This window comes from Bison bison, unplaced genomic scaffold, assembly GCF_000754665.1.
Source record: "Bison bison bison isolate TAMUID 2011002044 unplaced genomic scaffold, Bison_UMD1.0 scf7180017864487, whole genome shotgun sequence".
NCBI classification, from domain to species: Eukaryota; Metazoa; Chordata; class Mammalia; order Artiodactyla; family Bovidae; genus Bison; species Bison bison.
Genome location: NW_011495047.1, coordinates 4,963,712 through 4,978,075, shown reverse-complemented (window position 1 = coordinate 4,978,075; position 14,364 = coordinate 4,963,712). Strand labels below are relative to the sequence as shown.

The 14,364-nt window shown below is 40.8% G+C and overlaps 1 protein-coding gene across 4 annotated transcripts in view; it reads left to right on the top strand.

The window, feature by feature from the left end:
- Window positions 1-14,364, top strand: part of SLC25A27 (solute carrier family 25, member 27) — a 27,100-nt gene that overhangs the window by 4,062 nt on the left and 8,674 nt on the right. For 2 of the 4 annotated variants that reach the window (XM_010863071.1, XM_010863070.1), the window contains exons 3-8: window positions 856-940; window positions 1,561-1,683; window positions 4,289-4,401; window positions 7,991-8,075; window positions 11,675-11,767; window positions 12,425-12,527. In XM_010863071.1, coding sequence (XP_010861373.1) covers window positions 856-940; window positions 1,561-1,683; window positions 4,289-4,401; window positions 7,991-8,075; window positions 11,675-11,767; window positions 12,425-12,527 — 602 coding nt within the window. Of the gene's footprint in view, window positions 1-855; window positions 941-1,560; window positions 1,684-4,288; window positions 4,402-7,990; window positions 8,076-9,429; window positions 9,455-9,486; window positions 9,632-11,674; window positions 11,768-12,424; window positions 12,528-14,364 lie in introns of those variants that run through there. The other 2 variants (XR_827293.1, XM_010863072.1) reach the window with 2 other exon arrangements.

Genomic DNA, 14,364 nt, shown 5'->3' with positions numbered 1-14,364 from the left:
GTTTTCCAGATGAGCACATTACAGTATATTCACCAGGAACTGTCCAGAAAGATGATTGTTTTGGTACTTTGTATGTTTTTGAATATCCTAAAATCCTGCATCAAACTTCCTGAAATATCAAGAAAAGCTCTCTTTCTGAATACCGTGTATTGATTTTCATGATTTTTTTTTCTTTAATAGCTTCTTCTTGCCTCCCATTATCATTTTGAGTTTCACTTCTTTTCATTTGTATGTTACTGACCACCATATATGATTTTATAGATAAGATTAATTTCATATGTTTGAGATTGATTACCTTAACATAGTAAATTATCCAGTGAAGTTGCATGTTTATTGAATGAAAATGCCTGCTGTGTCCCAAGCTCTGTACTAGGGTGTATAGTGTAATGAAAACACACAAAACCTGCCTTGAAAGGCTCATGGTCTGCTGGAAAGATGAACAAGTACACCAAGTTAGTTTCTAATCAAGATGATAAATGCAGTATTAGACACACGCCTGGGAAGTTCTGGGGGATCATAGAAGCATGACAGGTGTAATGACAGCCCAGAACACTGGAGGCCAGGTCAGAGGGCACTTTCTGGAAAACATGTTCTTTGAGTGGAGTCTTGAAAGAGTAGGAGGAGTTAGCAATGACGAGAAGGGATAATCCATTCAAGAAAGATCAGGCAACATAGAAGGCCTGAGGCTTTACAAGGCATGCACATTTGGAGAACCACCAAGGCCAGGTGTCAGAAGCCTAGGTTATATGAGAGAAAGGACGCAGCTAGGGAGATCAGCTAGGCCACGTGAAAGCATCCTCTTACTTTATTAAACATAGGGCTGAATTCATCCTTTCCATGCTCTGTTTTGTACAGTGTATTCTGGAGGTCGAATGGTCACTTATGAACATCTCCGTGAAGTTGTGTTTGGCAAAAGTGAAGATAAGCATTATCCCCTTTGGTAAGTTTTGCTTTGAAAATAATACACTGTATTGTACAACACAGGGAATGTAGCCAGTATCTTATAATAACTATAAATAGAGCCTAACCTTTACAAATTGTGAATCACTATATTGTACACCTATAATTTATATAATATCATACATCCACTGTATTTCAGTTTTTATAAAAAGAAAGGAGAAAGAGTCCAGGGACAGAGTCTCTTCAAAGAGAGGAACGTTTTGAAAACCCTTTCATTTCATAAAACTACTAAAACAGTAACCTATAAAACTTGGCTTACCAGCCTTTGTTAGACTGACTACATCAATGCTGTTTTTATTCCCCTGTGGTCAGAATTAAACTGCAGTTAAATTATATCTTTGAGGCAACTGTCCTTCCTTTGAATTTCAGGCCATTAAAGGGGCCTGAAACTTCAGATTTGAATTTTTACTCCTGGTCCCTGAGCCCTCCCATCAGTAAACAAACCATCTACTCTCCTCTGTGATTTGTGTGGATTTATTTTTTTGCTTCACTTTGTCTTAAATCTCTTATGCAGGGGCTGTACCAGCATGCTATTGTTTCCTGCAAAATGTGTGAAATTGATAACAACCTTTAGAAAAATGTATTTCCTTTTATAATTAGGAAATCAGTGATTGGAGGGATGATGGCTGGTGTTGTTGGCCAATTTTTAGCCAACCCCACTGACCTAGTGAAGGTTCAAATGCAAATGGAAGGAAAAAGGAAACTTGAAGGAAAACCACTGCGGTAGGTCCTCCGCTAACAGGTACCTTTCCTTTCCCCTTTGACCTCTGCATTTTTGGGCCCCAACATTCAGTAAAGGCATTCACTGTGACTCCTAGTTTGGAAGTGATACTCACTAAGAGGAGACTGGAGTGGGGCCTTCTCTTTACCTGCTATGGTGTACCTGTTCTTTACCAGACAAACGACATGCGTGCATCACCCTGCTCCTTTTCCAGCCAAGGCAGCTAGACTTGTCCCCTACTGGTGCTTGCTAGAAAGAATCTGATCATTAACAGTTGCCCTGGTGTGAATTCCAATTCTGCCATCGTGGCTTGGCCTTGTGGAAGTCCCTTATCGTTTCTAGTCTCTGTTTCTTCATCTTTAAGAGACACTATCTGAGATGGTTTCCATGACAGAAGGTCTGGCTCATCAGGTGCCAGAGAGCCTGTTTTCTTTCCCTTTCTCCATGCAGGAAGGGAAATAGCAAGGTAAACCTTATGAATTGTTCTACTTCCCTGTCTGATTTCTCTCTGCCTCTTTTCCCAAGTTTAAGGAAGTTTTTTGTTTTTTTTTTTAACTTCAATATTACTATACTGTTGTGATATAAAGTCCTCCTGTTGCACTATGCTGTATTGTCAAAATGTGCCTTTTTTCAAAGGGCCTCTCATTCAAGTTTATTCAAATACCACTTAGGCATTTTCTTCTGGAAAAGAGGCAGATCTTGCAGACAGACAGATAACCCTCTGCCAGGAAATAGAGAAAATGTAGGCTGTCCTGAGCTGAGCGTGCAGGGGTCTGCTCCTCCGAACACTATGGCTGTGTGGCTGAGCCAGAGGTGGAAGAGGGTTTGGGGTCTCCTCTGGTGGTTTGCCACGACCACTGCCCTCTGCCCTGCTGCCCCTCCAGCTGCTGCTGCTGCTAAGTCGCTTCAGTCATGTCCGACCCTGTGCGACCCCATAGACAGCAGCTCACCAGGCTCCCCCGTCCTTGGGATTCTCCAGGCAAGAACACTGGAGTGGGTTGCCATTTCCTTTTCCAATGCATGAAAGTGAAAAGTGAAAGTGAAGTCGCTCGGTCGTATCTGACTCTTCGAGACCGCATGGACTGTAGCCCACCAGGCGCCTCCGTCCGTGGGATTTTCCAGGCAAGAGTACTGGAGTGGGGTGCCGTTGCCTTCTCCAGCCCCTCCAGCTGACACAGTGCAAAGTGAGGGTGGGCTGTGGCAGTCCAGGCCCCCTTCCCAACAGGGACCTAAGTAACGTGGACCAGGGAGGAGAAAAGGGTACCACTCTGACTTAACCGTATAGTTTATAGCATCCCAGGACCCATTTTGTCATCTTGTAACTACTTCTGATTACTATGGAGCAGGGCAAAGTGATATTGCCTTGGTTGGCTATGTGGAGAAAAGGAACTGTTGGGGTCCAGAAACGTCTGAGTTTTCACTGATCACCTCAATATTTTTCCTTCTCTTTGTCTCTCATGTTAGACATTTTGGTTTTGATATAATAGTTTTTAAAAAAATTGCTGTAAAGAACATGAACCTTGGGATCAAGCAACCTGGGATTCAAATCCAGCCTTTACCTCATTTTAGCTGTATAACCCTAGCCAAGTTCTTAACTTCTCTAAGCCTCAGTTTCTTCATTCGGATGAGAATTGGAATAATAATAACATACTTCATAGAGTTTTTAGGAATAAAATGTATCATATATATACACACACACACACACACACACACACACACACACACACACACACACATATATACACATATATAACAAGCCTGGTGCTTAGTAAGTGCATTAATAAGTAAATTCTATTAATACATTCTGGCTATGGTGACCATTATTCATGAGCATACTTCTTATGTAGCAGAATAGCAATTATGAATGCCCAGTAAAAGAACATATTATCTTTTTGGTGAGACTCAGAGAGTTTAATGCCTGAGTAAAGCCACACAAGTAGTAAGTGATAAGGTGGTATTCGACACCAGGTATTTCTGGCTATATACAACCCAGGTTTTTATTTTATATCAGAGGTCTCCAGCTTTGGTTCACCAGCACCATTTTCATCTGTGTATAGAAAAATGTGCAAAATAAGGAAAAGATAAATTTTCATAAAGCCAAAAGTATTCAGTTTTAAGAACTCTTCTGAAATTCTTCTTCCTAACTTTTGGTCTAAAATATTATTTCTTTCATGAAGTGATATGAGAATTAATCTTTTAATGTTGTCATTTGATAAAATTACAAAATTTGAAGGTCTCCCATAATATGAGGAAAATGAACTTAGAGGTCTGATAGACACTGTTCCCTCCTATAATTAATATGTGCACAGATGATGTAAAATGTCAAGAAAAGAGTTTTGATCTATTTAATCTGAGAAGAGGATGTATGTTACAGTTTATAAAGATTTCCATAAAAGATGTTTAAATAAAAAATTGGCCTTTTTTCTAAAAAACTATTAAGTTTATTTGGGAATTAGACCTACATGGGTTGCTTTAATTTTTAACAATTCTAGATAGTTAAGATATTATTGTTCTCCAACTCATAACAGTTATAGGTGAAGCTTATGCGGTTGCATCTGATACACAGGAATGCATAGAGTTTTCACATTTATTATTATTTCCCTTTAGATTTCGTGGTGTGCATCATGCATTTGCAAAAATTTTAGCTGAAGGAGGAATACGTGGGCTTTGGGCAGGCTGGGTACCCAATATACAAAGAGCAGCGCTGGTGAATATGGGAGGTAATGGAAACTTTATTGAATTCTGAGAAGTCCTGATCACCTTAATCATTTTAACTATAAGCACTACAATGGAGAAAATGAGAATTTTTATCTTATTATTTTTAATAATATGTACTGGCAACAGTCTTATTTTATGTTGTAATGTTGTAATTGAATATTTTCCCTAGAGTGGTTTCACTTTATTCTACAATGATGTATGAAAAGGATTTCCTAAAACTAGCAACTTGTGACAGTAAGGAGATAACACCAAACCATGACTAAGGGTTCCTCCCCACCCCATACCTTCCTCTAAGATTCAAACTGATATATGTACCATATGTGATGGTCATTATATCTAGATTACAGATCTTTCTCCCCAGTCATCCTGCTCCTCTTGCTATATAATCCATCTTGTACAGCTGGACACCTCAGGCTGGAAACCTGAATGTTGCCTTCACTCATTCCCATCTCTCACTTCCCATAGTCAGTCCTGATTTCTTCTGTCTTCTAAATATTTCTTAAATGTTCCCCCCTCCAGCCTTATGCTAAGTGAAATAAGTCAGTCAGAGAAAGACAAGTACCAGATGATCTCACTTAAGTTGGGACCTAAAAAACAAAACAAAATGAAAACAGACTTATGGATACAGAGAACAAATGAGTGGTTGCTTAAGGGGAGAGGAGTAGGGAACCAAAGTAATCGCAAGGGATTAAGAGGTACAAACTTCAGTTATAAAAATGAGCCACGGGGATGTAAGGTACAGCATAAGGAATTATTCCAGTATATCCCAGTACCTTTCTACGAGCACCAGTGATTACTAGGCTTGTTGTCATGGTGACCTTTGTATAATGTACGCACCTGTCAAATCACTGTGTAGTACACCTACATAATATTGTATGTCAACTATATTTCATTGAAAAGAAAAAGGTTCCCCCATCCAGTAACTACTACCTTTGTATCCTTACAATGACCATTTTTACAGTAGTAACCATCAAAACACAAGTAGACCACTGCCACGGCATCTACCTCATCTCTTCCACTGCCCTCAAATTTGGACCCAACATCCAGAGAGCTTTATCGAACATACAGATCTCAACACGTTACTGGTATCCCTACAACCCCTAACTGGCTTCTCATCACTCACAGAATAAAGTGGAAATTTCATAACACAGAAGGTGTGCGTAAATCAACCCGTGCCTTCTGGGTTTGAGCGCTTCATTGATTCTGGAGCACGTGGTGAAGCAGTCCTAAGTGGAAAGGTTCCACTGCCTACACGCACCAAACCGCCTCAACGTCTGCTCCGTCTGTCCTCTTCCTCTTCTCTTTAGTTCCTTCTGCAGATGTTTTAATACGTGGCTAAGCTGTCTTCTCCATCATGTGCTTTCCCTGCGCCTCCCACAGCCAGCCCTCCCGGGTCGTGGTGTGCTGGATGCCCTTTATGTGCTCCCGTAGTTCTCTGGGCTTAGCTCTCTTGCTGTTTTTACCTCATTTCATTGCTTTCTTCTATGTGTCTATCTCCTCCCCCTGGATTCTGAGCCCCCTGAAGGCGTGGACTGTATTTTATTCTTCTTTATTTTCCCAGTCCCTCTTACCTTTCCCAGTCCGTCTTACATAATCAACAAATGTTTAATGAATGAATCAGTGGATGAAAGACTCCTTTCTAAGACCAAGAGTATATGATTCTAAGAAACTGATAAATAGCAGTTTTGAGAGCTACAGTAACATACCACTTAAACACCAAAGGAAGTAAGTCTATTTTATATTTTGCTATTTCAGTCCATCGATGTCTCCTGCATCCTATTAGTAGATATTCTGGTTTTCAGAAAACCTTTCAGATTATCATTTCTCAATTGATTGCTTCAATATCTTTGCAGCCCAGAGTTCTCTTCCAAGTTCTAGCATCTGCTTAGCATCTTCATTTGGTATCTCAAATATATATTTCTTTGAATGTGTCCAAACCAAATCATTTACTGAATCACTTCCTTTTCTGTTCTTCCCAATCTCAAAATATGATATCATCATATTTTTATGATGGCTTTTTAGTTGAACAACCCAGAAACCTAGGCATGATTTTGATCTCTTTGCTTTCACTTACTCCTTACAGCCAACCAGTCACCAAATCCAGCCAGTTCTGTCTCCCAGAGAGATCTCAAGTTCATCCACTTCTCCTCATCCCTAGAGCTACGCCCTGGTCCAAAGTACTATTAATCTCCTCCTCCTGGACCACTACAAATATCTCCTAACTGGTCCCCCCACACACATACACACATACATCGCACAGCCATTCTGCCCCGCTATGCATCTGAAATTGTTCTCATCAGGATCACTGGTGTCTGTCATCTTATTTTAAAACATTTAAATCAGTCCATTCACATTTTCACATCGCTATAAATGGCAGCTCTGTCCTTCCAGTTGTTCAAGCTCAAAGCCTTGTAGTCATCTTTGCTTCCTTTCTTTCCCTCCATATTTAGTCTGCTTGCTGATCTGTTGATTCTGTCTTCAAAACACTCAAAATCTGACCAGTGCTCCACACCCCAGTATCCAAGCCACCACTCTTTCTTACCAGAAGAACCACAGTAGTGTCGTGTCTAATGTGCCTTGTCTCCCATAGTCTGAGTAGACTATCACAGTGATCTTGTAAATACTAGCCCAGGTTAGCCACTCCTCTGCCCCAGTCCCCTTCTCCGACTCTTGCCTCCTCCGCTCCTGTTAAACCAGTGTTCTTGCCGTTCCTCTAACATACGAAGCTGACTTTTGCCTTTTTGACCTACTGTGGTTCTGCCTAGGACACTTTCTCATAGATATCTCCAAAGTTTACTTCCTCAAGCTTCCTGCAGGTCTCCACTCAAAGATTATTTTGAGGTCATCTCCAACTGTTCTATTTAAAATTCACACACACCATCCTTCCCCACCCTTGCACCCTCACTGTCCCCTTTTCCTGCCTGATTTGTCTTCAGAGCAGTTACTGCCATCCGAAATGCCACGTGGCTTACTTACTTGTTTATTGTCTCCTCCTTCAACAAAGAATGGCGATTGTCCATGGCTCTTGCCCCAGTATGTAGAATAATGCCCACCACATGGTACGCTCTCGGATGTCCGGTGAATGATCAAATATATCTACCCATTCCTAGCTCTTTACAGTTCACTTCCCTATTCTTTGGTGTAGGTAATCTTTATAAAATTCCATGGTTGTGATCTAGTCCTCCCCTGTTTAAAACCTTTCAACAGCTCTTCATTGCCATTAGAAAAAAAGTGTAAAAAGCTTCATGTAGAATAATGGCCAGGATCTTTTGTTTAAAGTGATAGAATCTCAATTCAGCCTAGCTTAGGCTAAAAAAGGCATTTGTGAGCTCCAGCACTGAAAAGTGCAGGGGTTGAGCTGACTCTGAGCAAAGCTGGATTCAGATGTTCAGATGATATAATTGAGTGTCTGTCTCTCTTCCTTTTTTCCTCCCCCTCCCTCTGTCGCTCTGCTTTTCTCTGCTTGAGAACAAGAATGGGATCTTTCATCTTTGTATACATTCTTGTCCCACGCTTAGCACATTCTTGACACAGAAGACGTTCATTGTTGAGTGAATGACATTTAAACTTTCTTTCTCTGTGTATTGCCAGATTTAACCACTTATGACACAGTAAAACACTACTTGGTATTGAATACGCCACTTGAGGACAATATCGTGACTCATGGCTTATCAAGGTAAGACTGTTTTAACTTGTCTCTTTCTATTTTTTTCTATCGCACTCTTTCTTCCATATTTGGCATAAATTCTAACTTTTATCTCTTCTGATTGGGAACCTAGTGATAACACCCTTAAAGAAAGGCGATAGTACCTTTATAAAGAGCAATTTCTTAAAGTGTGTTACAGTTAAAATGTGGAAGAGAGGGGCAGGATATTTCAGGTTAAGTTTCCCCAAATATTTGCCCTTTTGTAGGGCTATCCCAGGGTCAGATTCTGACAATTGATTATCCAACTCAATTCAGTGGGTACGTTTGAGCATCGTTTGGGTTAAAGACACTGTGCAAGGCCCTGCAGTAGATACAAAAGGTAAACCACACTGCTTCCCAGGGAGTTTACCAAGGGGAAAAACAGAACAAGTATAAAAACACTGCACAGTAAGTGCTAAAAGAAAGGGACTAGCTACCCACTGGATCAGGTTTTTAAATGGGGTCAGGGGGACTATGTGTGGTCCGTGAGGCAGCTCAAAAGCTGCTGTCCATGAACTCACAGCTGGGTAGGTAAACAGTGCTGTGTGATCTAGAAGTTCTGGACGCTGCATCACAGGGTAGAATGAGTGCTCACCGAGGTTTAAAGAGGGTTGCAGCTGTGCAATCGAGAGATTTATAGGACCCATCAACATCCTAGGGAAGGGAGTTTGATACGAAGAAGAGGAGTAAAAATAGTGCAGGTACTGAACTGGGTGCTTCAGAATGGTTAAGGGTAAACTGTATGTTATGTGTATTTTACCGTAATTAAAAACAATGGGGTCTGTGCTCACTTGAGCAGCTCATCTACTAAAAGCAATGGTGTGGGTACGCTGAAGTTCTAGGGCAGGGAAGGAGCAGTAGAAGACGTGCGGCTAGGGTTTTAGTGAGATGGGGAGGCACGTGGCGAGGTATGTTAATGTAGGAGGAAGTAGAAAGGAAATTACACAGAACAGGAAAACCAGAAGAGTCCCCCTTTTCCCTCTTCTTAAATCATGAGGCTGTTGAGAGGTGAAACTGGGCAAAAGATGAGCCTACACTGTATGAAGATCATACATGAGCGTGGTTATTTAGTTGATGCAGAAGAGGATTGTTCATCCTGAAACCATGCTGATGGACTAATTCAGAGTAGCCTTGCACAGAGCCATCTGGTCTCCTGGAGAGAACAGAAGACGTACCCAATCACTCTCTGTCTATCATCACTTAAGACACATTCTGGGCTTCACTTGGCGGGTATTACTGGCAAGGAGTGACAAAGGTCAATAGCAAAAAGTAGCCATGTTCCTGTCAACTATCTAGGCAAAATTGATGTAACTTTTACAGCTCTGTCTTCTCACTTTGACTTTAGATAACCACCTTACCTGAGGCCTCCTTAATGCAGTGTTTGCTCTCTTAATATTTAAAGGAACCTAGCCAGATCACACTACCTCCTGCAAACAATTTGATAAGAGGAGGATGAGGCAGGCCACTGGCAGCTGCCCCCCAAGGTGTCTGTGTGCCGAACAGGCCCACAGTTGCCAAAGGGGATCCTTGATGTGGTTATTGTACAGGTAAAAAAAATCCTTTAATAAGTACATTAATTAATGACAACTAATGAATGAGGGCTGCCTATCTTTTAAAAGTAGAATTTATTAATAATATTAACACTCTGGTAGAAGTAGTCTCCACTCTTGAAACATATGTATAGCTGAGCTGGCACCCAGCCTCTCTGAAGCAAGTGAACAAGTGAAAACGTAGTGTTTCTTTCTAGTCTTTTGAGCCAAAAAGGGGAAATTGTGTATATTTTTCTGTCTTCTTTGTTTTTCTCACCTCTTGACTGGCCTTGCATGCTGTTTCTAGTAGACTTCAGTTTTAGAACGTAGGTGAATTTTGTAGTTGGTTGCCTGTTTCTATGTAAAAATAATGAAGGTATATTAAAATGAGGGCTTCCCTCGTAGCTCAGTTGGTAAAGAATCTGCCTGCAATGCAGGAGACCCCAGTTTGATTCCTGGGTTGGGAAGATCTGCTGGAGAAGGGGTAGGCTACCCACTCCAGTATTCTTGGGCTTCCCTTGTGGCTCAGCTGGTAAAGAATCTGCCTGCAATGTGGGAGACCTCGGTTCAGTCCCTGGGTTGGGAAGATCCCCTGGAGAAGGGAAAGGCTACCCACTCCAGTATTCTGGGCTGGGGAATTCTGATATTAAATCTTGACTTTCAGAGGATCTGAACAAATAGGAAAGAATGTTAAAAGAATGTTAAACTTTAAAAGAATGTTAAAAATGTTAAAAGAAAGAATGTTAAATATATCCCTCCGGGATATATATGGTGAAGCAGTAAGTTCTTTGCTTATAGGCCTGTCGTGTGAACAGAGACCCAAGAAAAGTTATATACACAGTCGGGTCACTTGCTGGAAAATGTAAATAGGTTATATGGGTTCTTTCTCTTGAATTCAGGTATTCCTGAAGTGTGTTTCTCCTTTGAATGATCAATCCTGATCTGAAAGAGTCATAAAAGAACTTGGGTGCTTGCTGCTCCAGCAGTTCAAAGTAAGAGAGTGTGAAGATTCCTAATGCAATTTCAATCTCCCCACCACACAGCCTTCAGAAACTTCAAAGGCCTTGCTTGGCCCGGAAGTCAGAGGTCCTTATCTCTGGGAGACACTTGATGTTCCGGGAAGAGATAAAAGTTGTCCACAGTTTTCCGTTCTAGCTTTCTATTAGCCCAAGATAAGATACTCTTCCTACCCCTCTGATTCCCGTCTCTAGACTCAGCTGCCAACTCCTGGGTCTCAGGCCTTCATTTCGCTTGATTCAGGATGACCACCCATCTTCTCGTCATCTGTGTTTCTCCTGGAAAAGTTTACAGCAGTTAATGGCTTCTCGGATTATGGGATGTCGATCATATTCCTGTATTGCCTCTCTCATGCCCACATACATAATGAACTGCTGGTGGCCTCTGAACTGTTGAGTCACTCATTTAAAAGAATCTTGATTTAGTCTGCAGTGGGTTGGCCACATCCATTTTGTCTGTCTTGAATAACTGACCAGAAGCCTTTTTCAAAAAGGAGTGATTATGTGATTTCTGCCCCCCCACTTTAAGATCCTTTCCCTTTGCATTGAGAATAAAATCTCAGCCTTCTCTGCCTGCATCTTTAGTCTCTGATCTGTCTGGTGAGAAGGAACCATCTATGTCAAGATCTGCTCTCACCCAAGAGCCTTTTCATGACTGCCTCTCACCTGGTTAATCCCTATCACGTGATCTCATTTAATTTTTTTTTTTCCACAGCACTAAGCTTACCTGAAATTATTCATTTCTCCTCTGCCTCTCCCCAGTTAAGTACCTTGAGGACAGGATCTTTTTGTCTTGTTCACTGCCTAGAAGAGTGCCTGCCTCCAGCAGATGTTCAGTGTATATCTGTTGACCAGATATTGTTTTAATTTTTTTTAGCTCTTTAATGAATGAATTTATCATTGATTTTATGCTAAGAGCATTAGTATGAAGAATATTATTGGACTAGATTTAGTATTTCATTCTTTCCAAATATCAAATCCCCCTTCCTTAAAATTTGGAAGCTGCTACATATTACCTTTCAATTTCATTTATTTGTATCTACAGCTTATGTTCTGGACTGGTAGCTTCTATTCTGGGAACACCTGCTGATGTCATCAAAAGCCGAATAATGAATCAACCACGAGATAAACAAGGAAGGTAGATATAAAGTCTTAGTCTCCGTGTATCTGAATGTCTAGTCTCCGTGTATCTGAATGTCTATAATAACAGTGTTCTTTAAAGACTCTTCCTCCTGTTTACTCTTGCTGGAAATGTATTTTTGTGTTTACGTGTGTTCAACCAGGAAATTGTTTTTATGCAGTTACCCGCTTTGTGTCTGATGGAAAAGTACTGTGCATTTGGGGAAATCAGCTAATTTAACTGTCATATTGTTTAGACACGAGGTGTTTATTGTGACTTTGTTGTTTCCATAGAGTTTTTGAAAATATACTTCGTTAAGAATTTGCAGGGCATTTTTTCAGAAGCTCATGATTTGTGAGTAATACAAGTTACACAAATTACCCAAGTTACACAAATTACCCAAATTTGATTGGCTATAAAACAGTATGTTCTCTGTGAAGAGACTAGATGGAGTGAATTCTAAGTTATCAGACCAAGGGTGGGGTGAATCCCAAGAGTCAACCTTGAAAAATATCTTTAAATTCAAAAGAGGTGTCCTATGTATACAGAAGCACAAATATTATTTGTTCTAAACTAGTGGAAGATAAATAAGTTTCCTAGACTATTTTTTAAATTTTATTTATACATCTATTTACATGTAAGAAATTTAACAAAATTGTCTGCTTTCCTTTTTAGGGGCCTTCTGTATAAATCATCGACTGACTGCTTGATTCAAGCTGTTCAAGGAGAAGGATTCCTGAGTCTCTATAAAGGGTTTTTACCATCTTGGCTTCGAATGGTAAAGTTAGGTTTTTCTTGCCTTTGTTTTTGTTTTTATTGTACTTAAATTACTTTTCATCTGTCAATATTTTCCCTTTTCACTTCTGGCTTCCGGCATGGTTCTGCCCCCAACTCATGGTTCTTTCTTTCTTCTCTCTTTTTGTTTTCTTTTACCTCCAACCCCTTTGGTAGATTAAGGCAAAATAATTCAGTTACCTCAGAAATGAATAGGTTGATAGTCTGATGTTATAAAACCAGTGGATAGATTGTTCTGAAATGTAAAGACTTTTGCTATTTAGCCAAAATATTGCAGTTTGAAACAGGTATACAGATGTCATACTAGAGACAATTGTTATGAAAATGTCACTATTTCAAACAAAATTTGTTACTTTGATGATAAATATTGGATTATCCATTGTGGCTCAGCAGTTTAAGAATTCGCCTGCAATGCAGGAGACCACCTACAATATAGGAGACATGGGTTCAATGCCTGGGTCAGGAAGATCCCCTGGAGAAGGAAATGGCGACCTACTCTAGTATTCTTGCCTGGAGAATCCCATGGACAGAGGAGCCTGGCAGGCTTCAGTCCATGGGGTAGCAAGTCAGACATGACATAGCGACTAAGCCACCACTACCACCCATTAATACGTATTGCCACAAAGCTCTGCTTAGGAAGAAGACATCATATCATTTCATATGGTTTGGATACTGTTTTTTACTAAAGTGAATTAACATGTAGAGTTAGACTTATCTAAATAACAAATACAATAAAAACAAGGTACTCGAGTATTTTGTGAGTTAGAACATATTTGAAACAATAGGAGTTACAGGTTTAGAAATTCAATCAATGCTTTACACAATATAGTACAATCATATGAATTGAGCACCTGTTCCATACAAAGCCCTGTCTCAGTGCCTAACTTTAGGAGGAACCTAAGAGCCTCAGCCCCTGCTCCAGTGTTAGAGCTTCCAGTCTAGGTCAAGACAAACCCTGAGTGAAGAGTTGGGAGGGGGCAGGGTGCAGGGTCATGGTGCTTTCAGAATAGACAGCAAGTAAGGACCGCCTAAGCTAGGAGGTTAAGTAAACCTCATTGGAGAATGGATTTCTCACTGAGATTTGAAGAATGACTGGGACTTAACTAGGTTAAAAGGGAAGAAAAGAACACTCTGGGTGTAGGAACTAGCTGGAGTGGACAAAGGACATGATGCATTCAGAGAACTGAAGGAAAGCCAGCTGGCCAAGGCACAGAGATGTGGAGGAAAGAAGCCCAGGGTGAGGCCAGAGAGAGGCAGGGATGGGACTGGGAGCAGCCACAGGGTCCACGAGAGTGAGGGGCATTGGCCTGATGACGTGTGCTTTTAGGAAGATCATTCTGGCTGCTGTGTGGGTTGAGGAAAGACCAGGGGTTGTGACAGATGACAGATAATGATAACTCAGACTAGAATATGACAGTGGGGACAGAAGAAGATAGATTAAAAAAAAAAAAAAAAAAGGAAGGGGTGGGGATGGAAAGGAGATAAAAAAGAACACAACCGGATGGAGATGGGGAAATGGTTGGAGAAAGCAAAGAAAAATCGAGCTTCATTCCCAGACTCCTGCCCTGAGCAACCAATGATGTAGTTTCCTAAAATGGGATCATTTGCAGGGAAGAAGATTTCATGGTGGAATCTCAAGTTTAGTTTGGATATGTTCAGTTTTGGATACTCATAGGACATTTAAGGGAGAAGGCAATGGCACCCCACTCCAGTACTCTTGCCTGGAAAATCCCATGGGCGGAGGAGCCTGGTAGGCTGCAGTCCATGGGGTCACAAAGAGTCGGATACGACTGAGCGACTTCACTTTCACTTTTCAGTTT